Raw genomic sequence first — 16,782 nt, 5'->3', positions numbered from 1 at the left:
CCAAGTCCAAGTTCAAGTTCAAGTTTACATTTGTCACATGCACCAATTGGTACGAATAAAAAAGGAACACAACACACGATAGAATTTAACATAAACATCCCCACATTCGGCCCATCTGGTCTACTCCACCATTCAATCACAGCTTAACCCTATCTTTCCCTCTTGTGAGAGAAGGGTTAATAGGGATGATTGAATTATACTAGAACTCTGAAAAATATAACTTAGAAAGAAATGAGCTTATCCGCAGAAGCCAGACTGCTAGTAGAATAAAGTAACAATATACAGAACAGAGAGAAATTCTAGATAAAAAGTAGCAAACAGATAACAACTTCAGCAGAAGGCCTTGGGAGTCTTGACGTCAGGAAATGGTCCGAGACATTCCTGGACTTTCTCGTGTGAATGTGGGCTTTATGTTATGATTGGACGAAACTCGATGGGGAGACCTGAGGTAGTGACCACAGTGAAGAAGGGTATAAAGATAGAAAGCATCTCCATTTTCTTTGTGCCTCCAGGGGACATCAGAGGAGAGACACCTATTCTGCAGAATATGAAATTAATAAAAACACTTCTTTGTCTGAATTTGTCTCAAGAGCATTTGTGATTTTTGAATCTCACAACTTGGGGGCTCGTTCCGAGATCCAATACTCTAGACAGCTGACGGGAGTAGACGGACGAAGGGAAGGTGCACCTTGCTGAGTTCAGCAGTCTCAGACTCCTTGCTTGCCATCAGCTGTTTAAGCAGTAGTATCCGGACCACACAGAGACTCGGCAAAGAAGTGGGAGTAGTTGGAAATCGTGAAAAATCAATCGAGCAATTTCTGTGCACAGAACCCAGGTAGGAACAATGACTAATAAAGTACTTCCTGGGCGATTGTGGAAAGACCTTGTACGGGCAAGGCAGGTATGATGAACACTGTATTGAGAATATGATGAACATGGTATTAAGAATATGATGATGGTATTAAGAATATGATGATAAATAAGGTAATTAAACACGGTGTTTAGAAAAAGGGAGGGGAAAAGGCTGTGGGCCAAATCCCCGCATTCTGCCCAATAGTCCGTTGGGGCAAATGCTGGACCCTGGAGGGCAGGAAATACCCAGGGGTTGGAGAAGCCAACATGATAAGGTATAGTCCGTTGGGACAAATGCAGAGCCGGAGGGGGCCAAAATACCCAAAGGAAAGAGAGACAGGGGCCGGGGTGGACGAAAATCACCCGGCCAACAGGACGGGGAGTCAAAGGGCAGAAGGGGAAGATAAGTTCGGTTGAAATTAGACCCCCGAGGGAGGTACCTAGGAGAGGACCCTGAGGGGGAAGGGGGTTTGTTAAATAGCCTCCTTGAAGATTCTTTAGGTCTGACAAGAACAGTTAGATCAATTCCTTTTCACAGAAGTGAAAAACAAGTAGTAAAGATTATGTTGCAGGCAGTAGAAAAACAGCAAATAAGGAACAGAGAGAGCAGGATGATGAAGGAGTTACTCCCGAAATTAGCAGATAAGAAGACGGCAAAGGCCAGGGACAACAGTGCAGGACAGGGAGAAAATATAAAATGAATAATCTATTTGAAGTAAGAACGGAACGAATGTGATTTGTATGTAAAAACCGGTTTGGAACGAATGGTTGTAAGATGAAAGGTTGGAATGAGCAAGTTGTAAAATTGAACACAGTGGCGGGGGCGAGCATTTGTACTGTAGTTCAAATTGGATTGCGAACAAGCTGTACAATTAACTCTTTGTATCCTCGTAACCTGAAAAAGGGAAGTTGTAAAAATCAGCTTTTGATTTTCTTTTAATCGTTTCTTGATGTTCTTTTAGATTTCTTGTCAGTAAAGTTAATTTGGAAAATTGTATCTAGTGTTAGGAATTGGACATTTAAAATAATGGTGAATATGGATTGAAATAATTGGAAATAAGTTAATTGATGAAACATGACCAGCTTTTATGGTTTGTTGTTTTATGGTAGACATTCAAGTTGAAGAAACAGAGAGAGAGAGAGAGATACAGACACCGAGACACAGAGATACAGACAGAGAGAGAGAGAGAGAGAGCCAGGCACAGAGATACAGACGGTTCACCAGACTGATTCCTGGGATGTCAGGACTGTCTTATGAAGGAAGACTGGATAGACTTGGTTTATACTCTCTAGAATTTAGGAGATTGAATTTAGGAGATTGAGAGGGGATCTTATAGAAACTTACAAAATTCTTAAGGGTTGGACAGGCTAGATGCAGGAAGATTGTTCCCGATGTTAGGGAAGTCCAGGACAAGGGGTCACAGCTTAAGGATAAGGGGGAAATCCTTTAAAACCGAGATGAGAAGAACTTTTTTTCACACAGAGAGTGGTGAATCTCTGGAACTCTCTGCCACAGAGGGTAGTTGAGGCCAGTTCATTGGCTATATTTAAGAGGGAGTTAGATGTGGCCCTTGTGGCTGAGGGGATCAGAGGGTATGGAGAGAAGGCAGGTACAGGATACTGAGTTGGATGATCAGCCACGATCATATTGAATGGCGGTGCAGGCTCGAAGGGCCGAATGGCCTACTCCTGCACCTAATTTCTATGTTTCTATGTTTCTATGAGTCAGACAGAGAGAGGAAAGACAGAGACACAGAGAGAGGAAAGAGAGAGGAAAGAGAGAGAGAGAGAGAGGAAAGAGAGAGAGAGAGAGAGAGAGAGAGAGGAGAGAGAGAGAGAGAGAGAAGAGAGAGAGAGAGAGAGAGAGAGAGAGGAAAGAGAGAGAGAGAGAGAGAGAGAGAGAGAGAGAGAGAGAGAGAGAGAGAGAGAGAGAGAGAGAGAGAGAGAGAGAGAGGGAGAGAGAGAGAGAGAGAGAGAGAGAGAGAGAGAGAGAGAGAGAGAGAGAGAGAGAGAGAGAGAGAGAGAGAGAGAGAGAGAGAGAGAGAGAGAAGTAGAGAGACGACAGGATGACAGATTATCCCTTGGGGCACCCATAAACTGAGAGGGCTAAAAAAAAAAATAAAAGAAAAAAAAAAAAAAAAATTAAAATAAATAATAAATAAAAATGCCTCACCCTATATCCCTGATGGGGAAGGAAATGGATTAGGGCTTTGGAGGAGGAGAATGTGGGACGATTATTGGCCATGAAAGATTTGAAGGCACCATTGGTAAAAGTAGTGGGAACCACTAAGTGTCAGATAAAGATGATGTAAATTGTTACAACCGGGCCGACAAAAGACTACAAACATGGCCGCCGCTCACAAACTTACCGGCTACAGCGCCATCTTCAGGTTGGATGCCGTCATGACCGAGGGTATGCAGGCCCCTCAGCAAATGTTACCCACTTAAGGTGAACCCCAAGGAACAAAGGGGAATGAAAAGGTGGAGAGTTGAAAATGGACAAGAAAAAGAAGGCATGTGGACATTATATTATGAACTATTGTGGTGGAAGTCATTCTTCTTAAAGTCAAGCAGAATTGAAGGAGGTGGTGGGATTGTCATTTATTTCCAACCCCCGATTCAGCAAACAGTTGGTCTCTGCGGTCAATGTCAATGAACAAAGCCCCTGGTTGAAAAGACTGAAATAAGTGATGAACTGACACAAGTGAGTCCTATGAGGGAACCAAGCGGGGCCAGAGAATTACATGCCAATAATACATGTCTTGGGGAACTTTTCCTCAAAGTCCTATCAGGAGTGAAATTAATCTGGAGATTATAAGCCCTAACTGGACTGGGGTCCCCCAAGAGAGAGAAAGGGATTTAAGGAAGGATGTCAAGAAAGGCTAGGATGAGGTAGGTTTTTTAATTAGATGGGAAAGGCAGAGTTGAAAGTTGAGGGGGAACTTCTTTACTCAGAGAGTGGTAGCTGTGTGGAATGAGCTTCCAGTGAAGGTGGTGGAGGCAGGTTCGATATATGGTTATATGGTATACCCTTAGAAAGTATTTGTTGATGTGGACAATTTGTTGGTTTGTTCCACAAGTGAAGAGAGAGAAATACTTCAGAATATAAGACAGCAGATGATGACCTTGGGAAAGGTAGGATATAGTTCAGACTAGATTGGGAATTTTGAAATTGTATGGTGAAATGGAAAAAGTACATGTCAAAGAAGTTAAATTAAAATGCAGACAAAGCAGCTGAAACAGCATCTGGAAGAGATGTCCAGGGTAAGTCTGAATCGATTTAGGTATGAGCACTGTAGTGTCGTTTATGTTGAATAAGGTAATTAAGAGGTTTGGTAAACCTACAGAAATCAGCTTTGACAACGGATTGTTTTCATTTGATGAAAAGAATAAATGGAACATTGAAGGTTAAAATAAATAAGATTTGTGTAATGCTCTGCCATTGGACACTGAAGAAATGTTGCATGCAAACTAACCAGCAGGTGACACAATGGAGAAGTTCCTGCAAGGGACCGAGTTTGGAACAGTTACCGATTAGAATTTAAAAAGTATATGAAACAGTTAATAATGATATACAAGTCTATTTATGAACAGGTAAAGTAAAAGCTGTCGGAGATGGACCAGGAAGAAGGACCCTTTAAACCTGAAGACAAGGTGTATGTATGAGTTTTCTAAATCACCGACCGATGTTCGTTTAGAAGGTTGAGATACCTAGTACGATTTCAATAATTACATGAGGGCTGGCCCACAGGTACGAATAGACAATAGCCCTGAGGTAATTGAACAGGAGGACAAAGAAGAGTAGAGTTTTAACAAGAACTTGTTTGACATCAGTGGTGGGAAATAATGGAAAGGATACTAAAGACAATATTATAGGAATTTGGATAAGTGGGGTAGGATTAGGAAGAATTAGCATGGATTTGTGATTGTGACATTTGACTAATCTTGATTTTTCTTAAAAGAGGTTATTAGGAAAATTGATGAGGTTAAAGTGGTGAACTTCAGTAAGGCCTTTGACAAAGTTCAATAAAGGAAATAAGGTTGGTTAAGAAGTGGTTAGTAAGGAATAGCAAGATGGATTAAAAGTGACTGTTGGGAAATGTCAGAGAGTAATGGTGGATGGATGTTTATCAGGTTGGAGGTCAATGACTAGAGGGGTACCTCAGGGATGTGTGTTGGGACCACTGTTGTTTGTCATGTGAATCAATAATATGGATGTTGGTGTGGTAAGATAGATTAAGAAGTATGTAGATAATACTAAGATACGTGGTGTTGTGAATAATTAAGTAGATTTAAAAAAATGTACAGAGAGATTTAAGTCATTTGGAAGACTGGGTTGAAACATGACAGATGGATTTAATGTTGATAAGTGTGAGGTGATACAACTTGGCAGGACAAATTCAAATTAGACTTACATGGTAAATGATTGTGAATTGAGGAATGAAGTTGAACAGAGGGATCTAGGAACAACTGTGTATAATTCCCTGAAGGTGGAATCTCGTGTAGAAAGGATGGTAAAGAAAGATTTTGGTGTGTTGGCCTTTATAAATCAGAGCATTGTGTATAGAAGTTGGGTTGTAATGTTAAATTGTACAAGGTATTGGTGAGGTCAATTGTGGAGTATGGTGCATAATTTTGGTAGGCATAATTATAGGAAAAAGGTTAAAATAGAGAGTACAGAGGAGATCAATTAGAATGTTGACTGGGTTTCAGCAACTAAGATACAGAGAAAGGTTGAACAAGTTAGGTTTTTATTATTTGGGAAAGATAGAAGGAATACCCACCATGGTAATGATGTTTTCTTAAGTAACTGCTTACTGGCAGTATCTCATTCTATTACAGAATTAAAAACCAAGGAGCTGTTGGCACAGAGTCCCCATCTCGACTTGCCAATCCATTCTGTGAAAGCAGAGAACTGGGATCTTGTAAAATCATGGAAGGAAGAAAAGCTGCAACCAAAGTGGACTGGACCCTACCTTGTGTTATTAATCACCGAGACAGCAGTACGAACAAAAGAAAAAGGGTGGACACACGCAAACCGATTTAAGGGTCCTGTGGAGGCCCCACCGGACAATATCAGCCCGTAGACTGTGCGTGAAGGGAAGGAACCATTGACTTTGTGCCTATTCGGATGTTGTATTATTCCCTGCGCTGGCCTTCAGAACACAGTATGACTAGCGAGAGGAGGATAGGGAGGCGAAGAATCTGCTGCTAGCACTAGAAAAGGAAGATATAGTATAATTCAAAAGATGCGTAGCAAAAAGAAAAATGGTGGATTTGTGAGAGAAGGGTTAATAGGGATGATTGAATTATACTAGAACTCTGAAAAATATAACTTAGAAAGAAATGAGCTTATCCGCAGAAGCCAGACTGCTAGTAGAATAAAGTAACAATATACAGAACAGAGAGAAATTCTAGATAAAAAGTAGCAAACAGATAACAACTTCAGCAGAAGGCCTTGGGAGTCTTGACGTCAGGAAATGGTCCGAGACATTCCTGGACTTTCTCGTGTGAATGTGGGCTTTATGTTATGATTGGACGAAACTCGATGGGGAGACCTGAGGTAGTGACCACAGTGAAGAAGGGTATAAAGATAGAAAGCATCTCCATTTTCTTTGTGCCTCCAGGGGACATCAGAGGAGAGACACCTATTCTGCAGAATATGAAATTAATAAAAACACTTCTTTGTCTGAATTTGTCTCAAGAGCATTTGTGATTTTTGAATCTTATTATTTGTGCAATATTGCTTGGATTGTGCAGGCTGGGAGTTGCAATGTGCCGGACAGAGGACTACATTTCCCAGAGTAAATATCACCCTTCCAGCGCAACACGTTGCAAATGCAGCAAAGCAGAGTCTACCAAAGATCCTATAGCGGAGCGCTCCGCTATAGGATCTTTGGAGTCTACTGCAGGAATTTAACATGATATCCACTTGGTATTGTTTGTGCAGTGTTGTTTGGACGAAGCAAGTTGGGAGTTGCAGTGTGCCTGAGAGAGGACTACATTTCCCAGAGTAACTATCACCCTTACAGTGAAAAACGTTGCAAATTACTGCAAAGCGAGTTATGGCCCTCTTAGTATCTTTGGTTACGGCAGGCATTTAACTTGAGATCCACTTGGTATTTTTTGGATGGTGCAGGCTGGGAGTTGCAGTGTGCCTGAGAATGGACAACATTTCCCAGAGTAATTATCACTCTTCCAGTGCAACATGTTGCAAATGCTGCAAAACAGCAATTAATGCAGGAATTTAACTTGTTATTGTTTGCGTTGACATATTCGGGCGTTGCAGGCTGGAACTTGTGGTGTGCCGGAGAGAAGACTACCATTCCCAGAGTAATTATCACCTCTACAGTGTAACACGATCAACAAGCTGCAAATGCAACAAAGCAATGTCTTTATACTGCAAATACTTGATATCCACTTGGTTTTGTTTGGGCTGTATTGTTTGTAGAGTGCAGGCTGGGGGTTGTAGTGTGCGCAAAGATACGATAGTGTGGCAAATAGTGCATTACATTCCCAGAGTAAATACCAGCCTTCCAATGCAACGTGTTTCAAATGCAAGATAGACTTAAAAAGCTGGAGTAACTCAACGGAACAGGCAGGCGAGATGCAGCCTGTCCCGCTGAGTTACTCCAGGTTTTTGTGTCTATCTTCGATTTAAACCAGCATCTGCAGTTCCTTTCTACACATGTTGCGAATGCAATGTCTACCAAAGATCTTAGAGCTATAAGATCTTTGATGTCTACTGCAGGCATTTGACTTTGAACTCCACTTGGTATTTGGAGCAAAGGTACTGGTTTGGGGGGTGCGGGCTGGGAGTTGTAGTGTGCAATAGAGAGAGACTACATTTCCCAGGGTAAAGTGTGGGAGAGTGAACGCCTGCGAGGAGGGAGGGAGGGAAGGAGAGGAGTGGCGATGTTGCAGGGGCTGCTCCGGCTCCTAACCTTGGCGCAGAGGCTGGGGGGAGGCGCGGAGCTGCACAGGTTGACAGTCAGCAGCAGGAAGTTCAGCGCAGGCATGGAGGAGGAGGCGAAGCGGAAGGCTGGCTACATGGCCGTGGATAACCATGTGCAGGTGAGCTGCAGGCTGCCTCTGCTGCTGCAAGAGAACTGGTGGGCTACAGGGAGGGAGAGGAGCGGACAAGAGGAGGGGAGAAGAAGAGGGGGAGAGGAGAAGGGGAGGGGGACATTGCATGGAGTGGGATGGAGGAGTTGTGTGGTGATGAATTTGGGAAGAGGTTTATAAAGAGAGGGCAATGGAAGGGGTGATTCACTCACTCAGTGGGGTTATGGTGAAGAGGGGGAGAGGTTATTGGTGGAGTGGAGTATTTGTGGGGGCAAAACAGGACACAACCTGCTGGGGCAACACAGCAGGCAGCATCTCTGGAGAACATGGATAGGTGACATTTCAGGTCAAGACTCATCTTCAGCCTGTGAGCAACGAAAGAGGGACTCACAGAACTCCCTTCAGAGAGGAGAACCTCTGCAAAGTTGGCATACTTTGAGGAGAATTTGCAGTGGAGCAATCAAAATGTAAAAAATAAAGAAACGCAGATGCTGTTTAATACACAAATGGACACACAGTATTGGAATAACTCAGCAGATCAGTCAGCATCTCTGGCGAACATGGATAGACGATGTTTTGAGACAAGACCATGGAGTTCCCCAGAAATGCTGCCTGACCTGCAGAGCCACATAGCTCTGAACTACATTGGGGGCAATGGTTTTGTCTCTTTGCACTATTGTTTGTTAGCTTATTGTATATATGTCTATATCTATGTGTGTATATATATATATAAACAATATAATAAACAAGACAAAAGGTTCAGTGTGTAATATATACACATATACATATACACATATACAGAGTGTCTCCGAGGATCCTCCAGTGCTTCTACGCAGCGGCGGTGGAAAGCATCTTGTCCGGGAACATTACCATCTGGTTTGGGAATTGCTCTGCCAAGGCCAAGAAGGCTCTGCAGAGAGTAGTGCGTTCGGCTGAACGCACTATGGGAACTTCACGCCCCCCTGCAGGAACTATACATCAGGAGGTGCAACTCCAGAGCCAACAATATCATGAGAGACCCCTTCCACCCCTGCAACGGACTGTTCCAGCTGCTACGGTCAGACAAACGGCTCCGTTGCCATGCGGTGAGAACAGAGAGGTTGAGAAGGAGTTTCTTCCCAGAGGCCATTCGGACTGCAAACGCCTATCTCACCAGGGACTAACTCTACTGAACGTTTTTCCTTCCATTATTTATTATGTAAAGGTATATGTGTGTTATGATTGTGTTTATAGTTTGTTTGGTTGTTTGTCTTTTTGCACAAAAATCCGCAAGCATTGCCACTTTCATTTCACTGCACATCTCGTATGTGTATGTGACAAATAAACTTGACTTGACGATATATAGACACGCACATACACACACACACATATGTGTTGACACACACACACGTGTGTGAGTCTGAAGAAGGGTCTCGACCCGGAATGACGCCCATTCCTTCTCTCCAAGCTGCCTCACCCGCTGAGTTACTCCAGCATTTTGTGTCTACCCACATGTATATATATATACATATATGTATATATATATACATACACACACTTTCTTGTTTATTATATTGTCCACAGTGTACTATGTTTACATATTCTGTTGTGCTGCTGCAAGTAAGAATTTCATAGTTCTACCTGGGACTTATGAGATTAATTAATTAGACTCTTGCCTTTTCACTCTTGAGTTACTCAAGCACTTTGTGTCCTTTTGTGTAGTAACCAGCATCTGCAGTTCTTTGTTTCTATATTCATGGGGAGGAATGTTAATGGTGTAGATGGGGAAGGGGTTGTTTAGTTTAGTTTACAATTGTCACATGTACAGAGATATGGTGCAAAGTTTGTTCTGCCTGCTCTCCAGTAAAATCATTCCATACACGAGTACAATGGACCCTCTTCTGGAACAGCATGCAGAGAGTTGCCATAGGAAATGGGGGTGGGGGGTTATGAGGCAGTTTTAGAGAGAGGAGAGCAGATTCGGAAAGGCAGGAGTATTTTGGAAGTGTTTAGTTTATTAGTGTCATGTTTATTATAGGCAAGATGAAAAGCTTTTTTTGTTGCGTGCTATCCCGTCAGTGAAAAAGGTTTTGCATGATTACAATGCAATGTCCGCAGTGTACAGGTACATGATAAAGGGAATAACGTTTAACAATAATAATAATAATAATAATAATAATAATACACTTTATTGTCATTGTAAATACATGCAACAAAATTTCAGGCCCACTGCCCGAGCGGAGCTCCAACGTATCAGATAAATAAATAACGATAATGAAAACAGCAACAACGGCAAGAAAAATATCAACTCAAGTCAGAATGTGGAATATTTCACAGTATAGTGTTATACCAGTACAAAATATTGGCTATGGGGGGGTGTGTATTCAGTGCAGAGTTCAGAATGGTAATGGCCTTGGGGTAGAAACTGTTTGATAATCTTGTGGGTAGACAAAAGTGCTGGAGAAACTCAGCGGGTGAGGCAGCATCTATGGAGCGAAGGAAATAGGCAACGTTTTGGGTCGAGATCTGCTTGGTATCGACCCGAAACGTCGCCTATTTCCTTCGCTCCATAGATGCTGCCTCACCCGCTGAGTTTCTCCAGCATTTTTGTCTACCTTTGATTTCCAGCATCTGCAGTTCCTTCTTAAACGTTAATCTTGTGGTGTGTGATTTGATGGACCTGTAACGCTTTCCTGAGGGCAGCAGGGCAAACAAATAATGTGTGGGATGAGATGAGTCCTTTAGGATGCATGCAAGGTAAAATATGATTAAAGATTGTCCAAGGATCTCCATTGAGGTAGATTGAAGTAGCTCAGGAATGCGCTCTAGTTGGTGAAAGGATGATTCAGTTGCCGGATAAAACCTGAAAAGCAGCATCGCAGCTTGGTTTGGAAACAGCTCCATCCAAGGCCGCAAGAAATTGCAGCAAATTGTGGATGCTGCCCAGAACACCACAAAAAAACCCAACTCCCTTCCATTGACTCCATTTATACCTCACGCTGCCTCAGCAAGACCAGCAACATGGGGTTGCCCCATCCTACATTAATAGTCTTCTCACCCACCACTCCACCTCCAGGTCCCTCAGATCAGCCAACTTGAGGCTGCTGAATATCCCGCGGTCTAGGCATAAGCTTAGGGGCGACAGCGCCTTTGCGGTTGCAGCTCCTAGACTGTGGAACAGCATCCCCCTTCCCATCAGAACTGCCCCCTCCATCGACTCCTTTAAGTCAAGACTAAAAACTTATCTATACTCCCAAGCCTCTCCTGACGTCCGCTGAGCAAGGGCTATATGTATATATGTATGTATGTAGTTTGTTTGTTTATACTATTCTTATAACAAATATAAAGCACTTTGGCCAACGAGAGTTGTTTTTTAAATGTGCTATATAAATAAATGTGACGACTTGACTTGAACATAATCAAAGACCAGTCGCACCTTGGCCACTCCCTTTTCTCCCCTCTCCCATCAGAGTTCACTGGCTTTACCTTGCACTAAACGTTATTCCCTATTTATATATTTGTACACTGGATGGCTCGATTGTAATCCTATATTGTCTTTCCGCTGGTTGGTTCGCACACAAGAAAAGCTTTTCACTGCACCCCGGCACACTTGACAATAAACTAAACTGAACTGAAGAAACTGTCCCTGAATGTGGAATTGTATGTCGTCGCAGTTACCTTTTGCCTGATGAGGGAGGGGAGAAGTGGGAGTGAGACTTGTCCTTGATTATGCTGGTGGCCTTGCCGAGGCAGCGTGGTGCAGATGAAGTCAATGGAAGGGAGAATACTTCACAGGTGGGAAGAGTTATATTATTAGGGAGGAAATGGGGCTTTGATAGAGAGGGGGGTTGCCAGTAGGATTGGATATGGTGGAGTAGATATAGTCATATGTTGTGGAAACAGGTCCTTCAGTCCGACACATCCATGCCAACTAAGATGCCCCATCTAAACTAGTCCCATTTCCTCGCATTTGTCTCATATTCCGCAAAATCTTTCTTATGCATAGAAACAAGGAGCTGCTCATTTACAAAAAAAAAAACACATACTGGAGTAACTTAGCGAGTCAGGTAGCATCTCTTGTCACATGGTAGGTGATGGACTTTTCTTCAGACTGATGAGTGTTTGTGTTTTGAAGTGTCTGAGCTTTTAAGGCATTTTATCAGTCTGAAAACCAAGCTCCCGACCTGAGCCATCACGATCCATGTTCTTCAGAGATGCTGCCTGAGCCGCTGAGTTACTCCAGCACTTTGTGTCTTTTTCTTTCGTATCCATAGTATTGTATTGTATTCAAATTTATTGTCATTGTCTCAATTTGAGACAACGAAATGAATTTCCCTTACAGGCAGTATCATAAAAAAAATAATTTAAAAATAAATAAATAATAAAACATATTAAAAATAAAATTGAAATTGAATTTTTTTTAAAAAGCACAAACACAGAAAGTCCACGACACAACATAACATAAATGGCACCAAGGTGAGGATGGCACCATAGTCCAGCCAGCCTCCCCTCCGTGTTCATCCGTGGTCGGGGCCTTCCGAGCACCCGCAGTCGCCGCCCCGGTTGGCCCGATGTTCAGGCCCTCACGCCGGGCTGGTGGAACGCCGACGCCGAACCCCGACGGTGAGCATCCTCCTCCTCAGCGGCCCGGACCTCCCGATCAGCCGCCTCCCGCTGCCGGATAGTTGGTGTGTGTGTGACCATGATCATGGGTGTGGGTGTGCCTCAACCCAAAATGTCACCCATTCCTTCTCTCCAGAGATGCTGCATGTCCCGTTGAGTTCCTCCAGCATTTTGTGTCTAGCTTTGCTATTCATCTGTTTGATACCCCTGAGACTCTCAGAATAACACTAAGCAGAAATGTGAAAAGTTTGTTCACAATGTGGTTCGCAAGACTTCCTTGCCCCAATACTTAAATTCACCTAGGCCCAATACTCCACATCTGGAGAGAGTGGATGTGAAGAGAATGTTTCCACTAGTGGGAGAGTCTAGGACCAGAGGCCATAGCCTCAGAATTAAAGGACGTTCCATTAGGAAGGAGATGAGGAGGAATTTCTTCAGTCAGAAGTGGTGAATCTGTGGAATGCATTGCTGCTGAAGGCTGTGGAGACCATCAATGGATAATTTTAAGGCAGAGATAGATTCTTGATTAGTACAGTTGTCAGGGGTTATGGTGAGAAGGCAGGAGAATGGGATTAGGAGGGAAAGATAGATCAGCCATGATTGAATGGCAGAGTAGACTTGATGGGCCGAATGGCCTAATTCTGCTCCTCGAACTTATAAACTTATGAACATCCTGATGGCACAGTGCAGTTCTCAGAGTTATCCAAGCACTGCTCCCAGCACCACCTCTCTACTTCCATTCAGTGTTTGGTTTAGGTTAGAGATGCAACAGGGACTATCACAATGTTTAAAAAACATTTGGACAAGTCCATGGATCGGATAGGTTTAGTTTATTGTCACGTGTAACGAGGTACAGTGAAAAGCTTTTGTTGCGTGCTAACAGCAAGCGGAAAGATAATACATGATTACAATCGAGTGTACAGGATAGGATAGGTTTAGAGGGATATGGGCCAAATGCAGGCAGGTGAGGACATGTTGGTTAGCGTCAGGGGCGTAAATTGCGATCAGAACATGGGGGGGACACACAATGTGGGTGTTGATGCGATGTTAATAGAGACATTTAACAAGCGCCTAACGGTGACACCCCAACTCTCTCGCAGAAAGCAGAGATATTAGTAGATTTTTTTTTCACCGTATTTCAAAATCCGGTTTGCACAACGTTGGGGGGATTGTCCCCCACCCCTCAAAACATGGGAGGGATCCCCCCCCCCGTCCCCCCAAGGATTTCCGCCCATGGCCGGCGTGGGCAAATTGTGCTGAAGGGCCTGTTTCCACACTCTATGACGGTAATAAAATCAGGATTCAATGTTCACATTTCAATTGTTGAATACATTCAGTGACTGAGCATCTGCAGCCATCTGAAAGAGAGAATTCCAAAGCTTTGCCATCTTTTGTGAGCAGTTTAGAGATATAGTATGGGAACAGGTCCATCACCCCACCGAGTCCATGCTGACCTGTGACCAACCGCTCACATTAGTTCTATGTTATCCCACTTTCCCTACATACTAAGGAGAATTTACAGAGGTCACTTAACCTACAGAGGAACAATGTCTCTGGGATGTGGGATGAAACCAGAGCTGCCGGAGGAATCTCACGTGACCACAGGGATTTTGTCCACACAGATAGCCACACAGATAGCATCCAAGGTCAGAATCGAACCCAGATCTCGGGCAATGTTAGGCAGCAGCTCTAGCTGCTGCACCACTGCTGGAGCGTAGTTTCAGTTTTGGAGTCACAGTCTTTGGCTCACTAAATCTGTGCCAATCAGCGATCATCCGTACACCAGTTCTATCCTACACACTATGAACAATTTACAGAAGCCAATTAACCTACAGTCCTGCATGTCTTTGGAATGTGGGAGGAAACCAGAGCACCAGGAGAAAACCCACTCATTCACCGTGTGAATGTACAATTGTACAGACAGCACATAGTTAGGATCGAACCCGGGTCTCTGGTGCTGTAAGGTAGAAAATGTGCCATCCTCAAATAAGTTAATAAGATTTCCCTCGACACAATCCTAAAATGCCACTCCCCTATTTCAAGACTGTCAAAGCTTCAGATCGGGACTATTTAGCTGGGAGAAATATGTTCAAGGTCAGTTTATTGTCGCATGTACCAATTAAGGTACAGTGAAATTCAAATTACCATACAGCCATGCTAAAAAAAAGCAACAACACACACAACTACATAGAACTTAACATAAACATCCACCACAGCGGATTCCCCACATTCCTCACTGTGATGGAAGGGAAAAAATTCTAATCTTCTTCCTCTTTATTCTCCCGCGGTCACGGCAGTCGAACTATCCTCAGTCGGGGTGATCTAGACTCCCGCCACTGGCGGTTGAAGTGCCCACATCAGGGCGATCGAAACTCCCGCCGCGGCTTGGAGTTCCCAAAGTCGGTCTGTGATCAGGGACTGCGGGCTCCGCGATGTTTAAGTCCGCAGGTACCCGCGGTAGAGCTCAGTGGTCAATCCCTGGCAAAGGGATCGCGAGCTCAATGATGTTGTCCTGTAGGCACCCGCTGTAGAGCTCTCGAAGTCGGACTCCAGCAAAGGGCGCCAACTCCACGATGTTAGGCCACAGTGCGGACGGAGTTACGACACGGAATAAAATCGCATCTCCGTCAAACTAAGAGATTAAGAAAAAGTTTCCCCCAACTCCCACCTCCCCCCACTCCCCACATAAACAAGCTAATTAACACTAAAACATAAATGTTACACATACAAACAAACACCAAAAGGAGGAAGGGCCAGAGAAACTTGTCCTGAATAAGTGTCCTTACCTGTGAACAGGTACAAAGGGAGACTTAGCTTAGCTTAGCGTGTGTTATTCTGTTCCTTAGACCTGTAGTTTATTTGATACATAGTCACTGTTTAAGAAGGGAAATGTCGTGTACAAGCACTGTCAATGACTTTGACAACGGAGAGCCTGCAGTCTCAGGAGGGGCCGTGGATGTCGGAAGCTCCAATGACGCAGAAGGTTTAACCAGCCCCGACCCTGGGTGAGCTTGATCGCCCCAACAAGTAGGCCTGCCGCCGGCTACGGGAGTCAGGATTGTCCCATCAACGGAAGGCTTGAGGCCCCCGACCGTGGGAGAACAAAGAAGGGACGAGATTGAACTTTTTTTCGCCCTCCATCATAGTGAGGAATGTGGAGGAGTCACTGTGGTGGATGTTTATGTTAAATGTATTTTGTGCGTTTTGTTGCATTTTATTTGTTTGACTGACTTGGCAAATGAAATTCCATGTATGTTGCAAAACATACTTGGCTAATAAAGTATTATTGTATTGTATTGTAAATGCAATATCATTTTAACAAGAATAATAATGACCCAGCATATTGTGTTATCCCTTAGAATAACCAAGCTTTGGGTATCGGGAGTGGATCGACAGTAGTCTACGCAGTGGAGAGATTAGGTGGGTGGCATGTACGGTTTTTGTTTATGATGTACAATTAATAAAGTCAATGGTCTAATGTGTGCGACTATCCTCTTCCTCAAATTTCCTACCACCACACGCGGTGTATTTGTCCGGCTGAACTATAAATCAAGGATCGTGATATGGAAATATTTTGTTTAAATCCAACATGTTGTCGATTTAAACAAGCGCAGACTGGTTGATTGTCTTGCTGAACACCTTTGCTCAATCTGCCTTGGCCTACGCAAAATCCCGGTTGCCAAACACTTTGACTCTCCTTCCCATTACCACACTGACACAGAAACATAGAAACACAGAAAATAGGTGCAGGAGTAGGTCATTCAGCCCTTCGTGCAAGCACCGCCATTCACTGTGATCATGGATGATCAATAGACAATCAGTACCCCAAATCTAACTCTCATTTGAACACATCCAGTGAATCGGCCTCCACTGCCTTCTGTGGCAGAGAATTCCACAGATTCACAACTCTCTGGGTGAAAACGTTTTTCCTCATCTCAGTTCTAAATGCGTACCCCTTATTCTTAAACTGTGACTCCAGGTTCTGGATTCCCCCAACATCGGGCAAATTATGGTGGGACTAAAATGTTGGAGGAGTAGAGTTTTTAACCTGACCACGAAGGCCTGTTGTCTTGGCGACGTTGCAGGATGTGGCCTGGCCACCCATGGCCGTTGGGGTCCTTCACCGCCATTCCCAACTTTCTGGCTTGACCCAGGGAATGCTATTACCTTCTCACCGCCATCATTGGGACCAGCAATTCAGCACAGTGGGCCATGCCTCGTGGAGCATTGGGTTTTTATCTGCTGTGTTTACAAACCTCTTGG

The 16,782-nt window shown here is 43.7% G+C and overlaps 1 protein-coding gene and 1 long non-coding RNA gene across 2 annotated transcripts in view; both read left to right on the top strand.

Moving 5' to 3' along the window:
- The first annotated feature begins 2,971 nt into the window (after positions 1-2,971).
- On the top strand, positions 2,972-6,546 carry LOC129702760 (uncharacterized). Its single transcript, XR_008724432.1, has 2 exons — positions 2,972-3,556; positions 5,695-6,546. It is a non-coding gene; the product is annotated as an uncharacterized LOC129702760 (long non-coding RNA).
- Positions 6,547-7,740: 1,194 nt separating this feature from the next.
- The window catches only part of rpia (ribose 5-phosphate isomerase A (ribose 5-phosphate epimerase)), a 28,364-nt gene continuing 19,322 nt past the window's right edge, over positions 7,741-16,782 (top strand). The window contains exons 1-2 of the mRNA XM_055644501.1: positions 7,741-7,926; positions 15,879-15,939. Coding sequence (XP_055500476.1) covers positions 7,768-7,926; positions 15,879-15,939 — 220 coding nt within the window. The 5' untranslated portion in view covers positions 7,741-7,767. The remainder of the gene's footprint in view (positions 7,927-15,878; positions 15,940-16,782) is intronic.

The sequence above is a fragment of the Leucoraja erinacea genome, chromosome 1 (genome assembly GCF_028641065.1).
Source record: "Leucoraja erinacea ecotype New England chromosome 1, Leri_hhj_1, whole genome shotgun sequence".
NCBI classification, from domain to species: domain Eukaryota; kingdom Metazoa; phylum Chordata; class Chondrichthyes; order Rajiformes; family Rajidae; genus Leucoraja; species Leucoraja erinaceus.
This window is presented reverse-complemented; position numbering and strand designations above follow the sequence as displayed.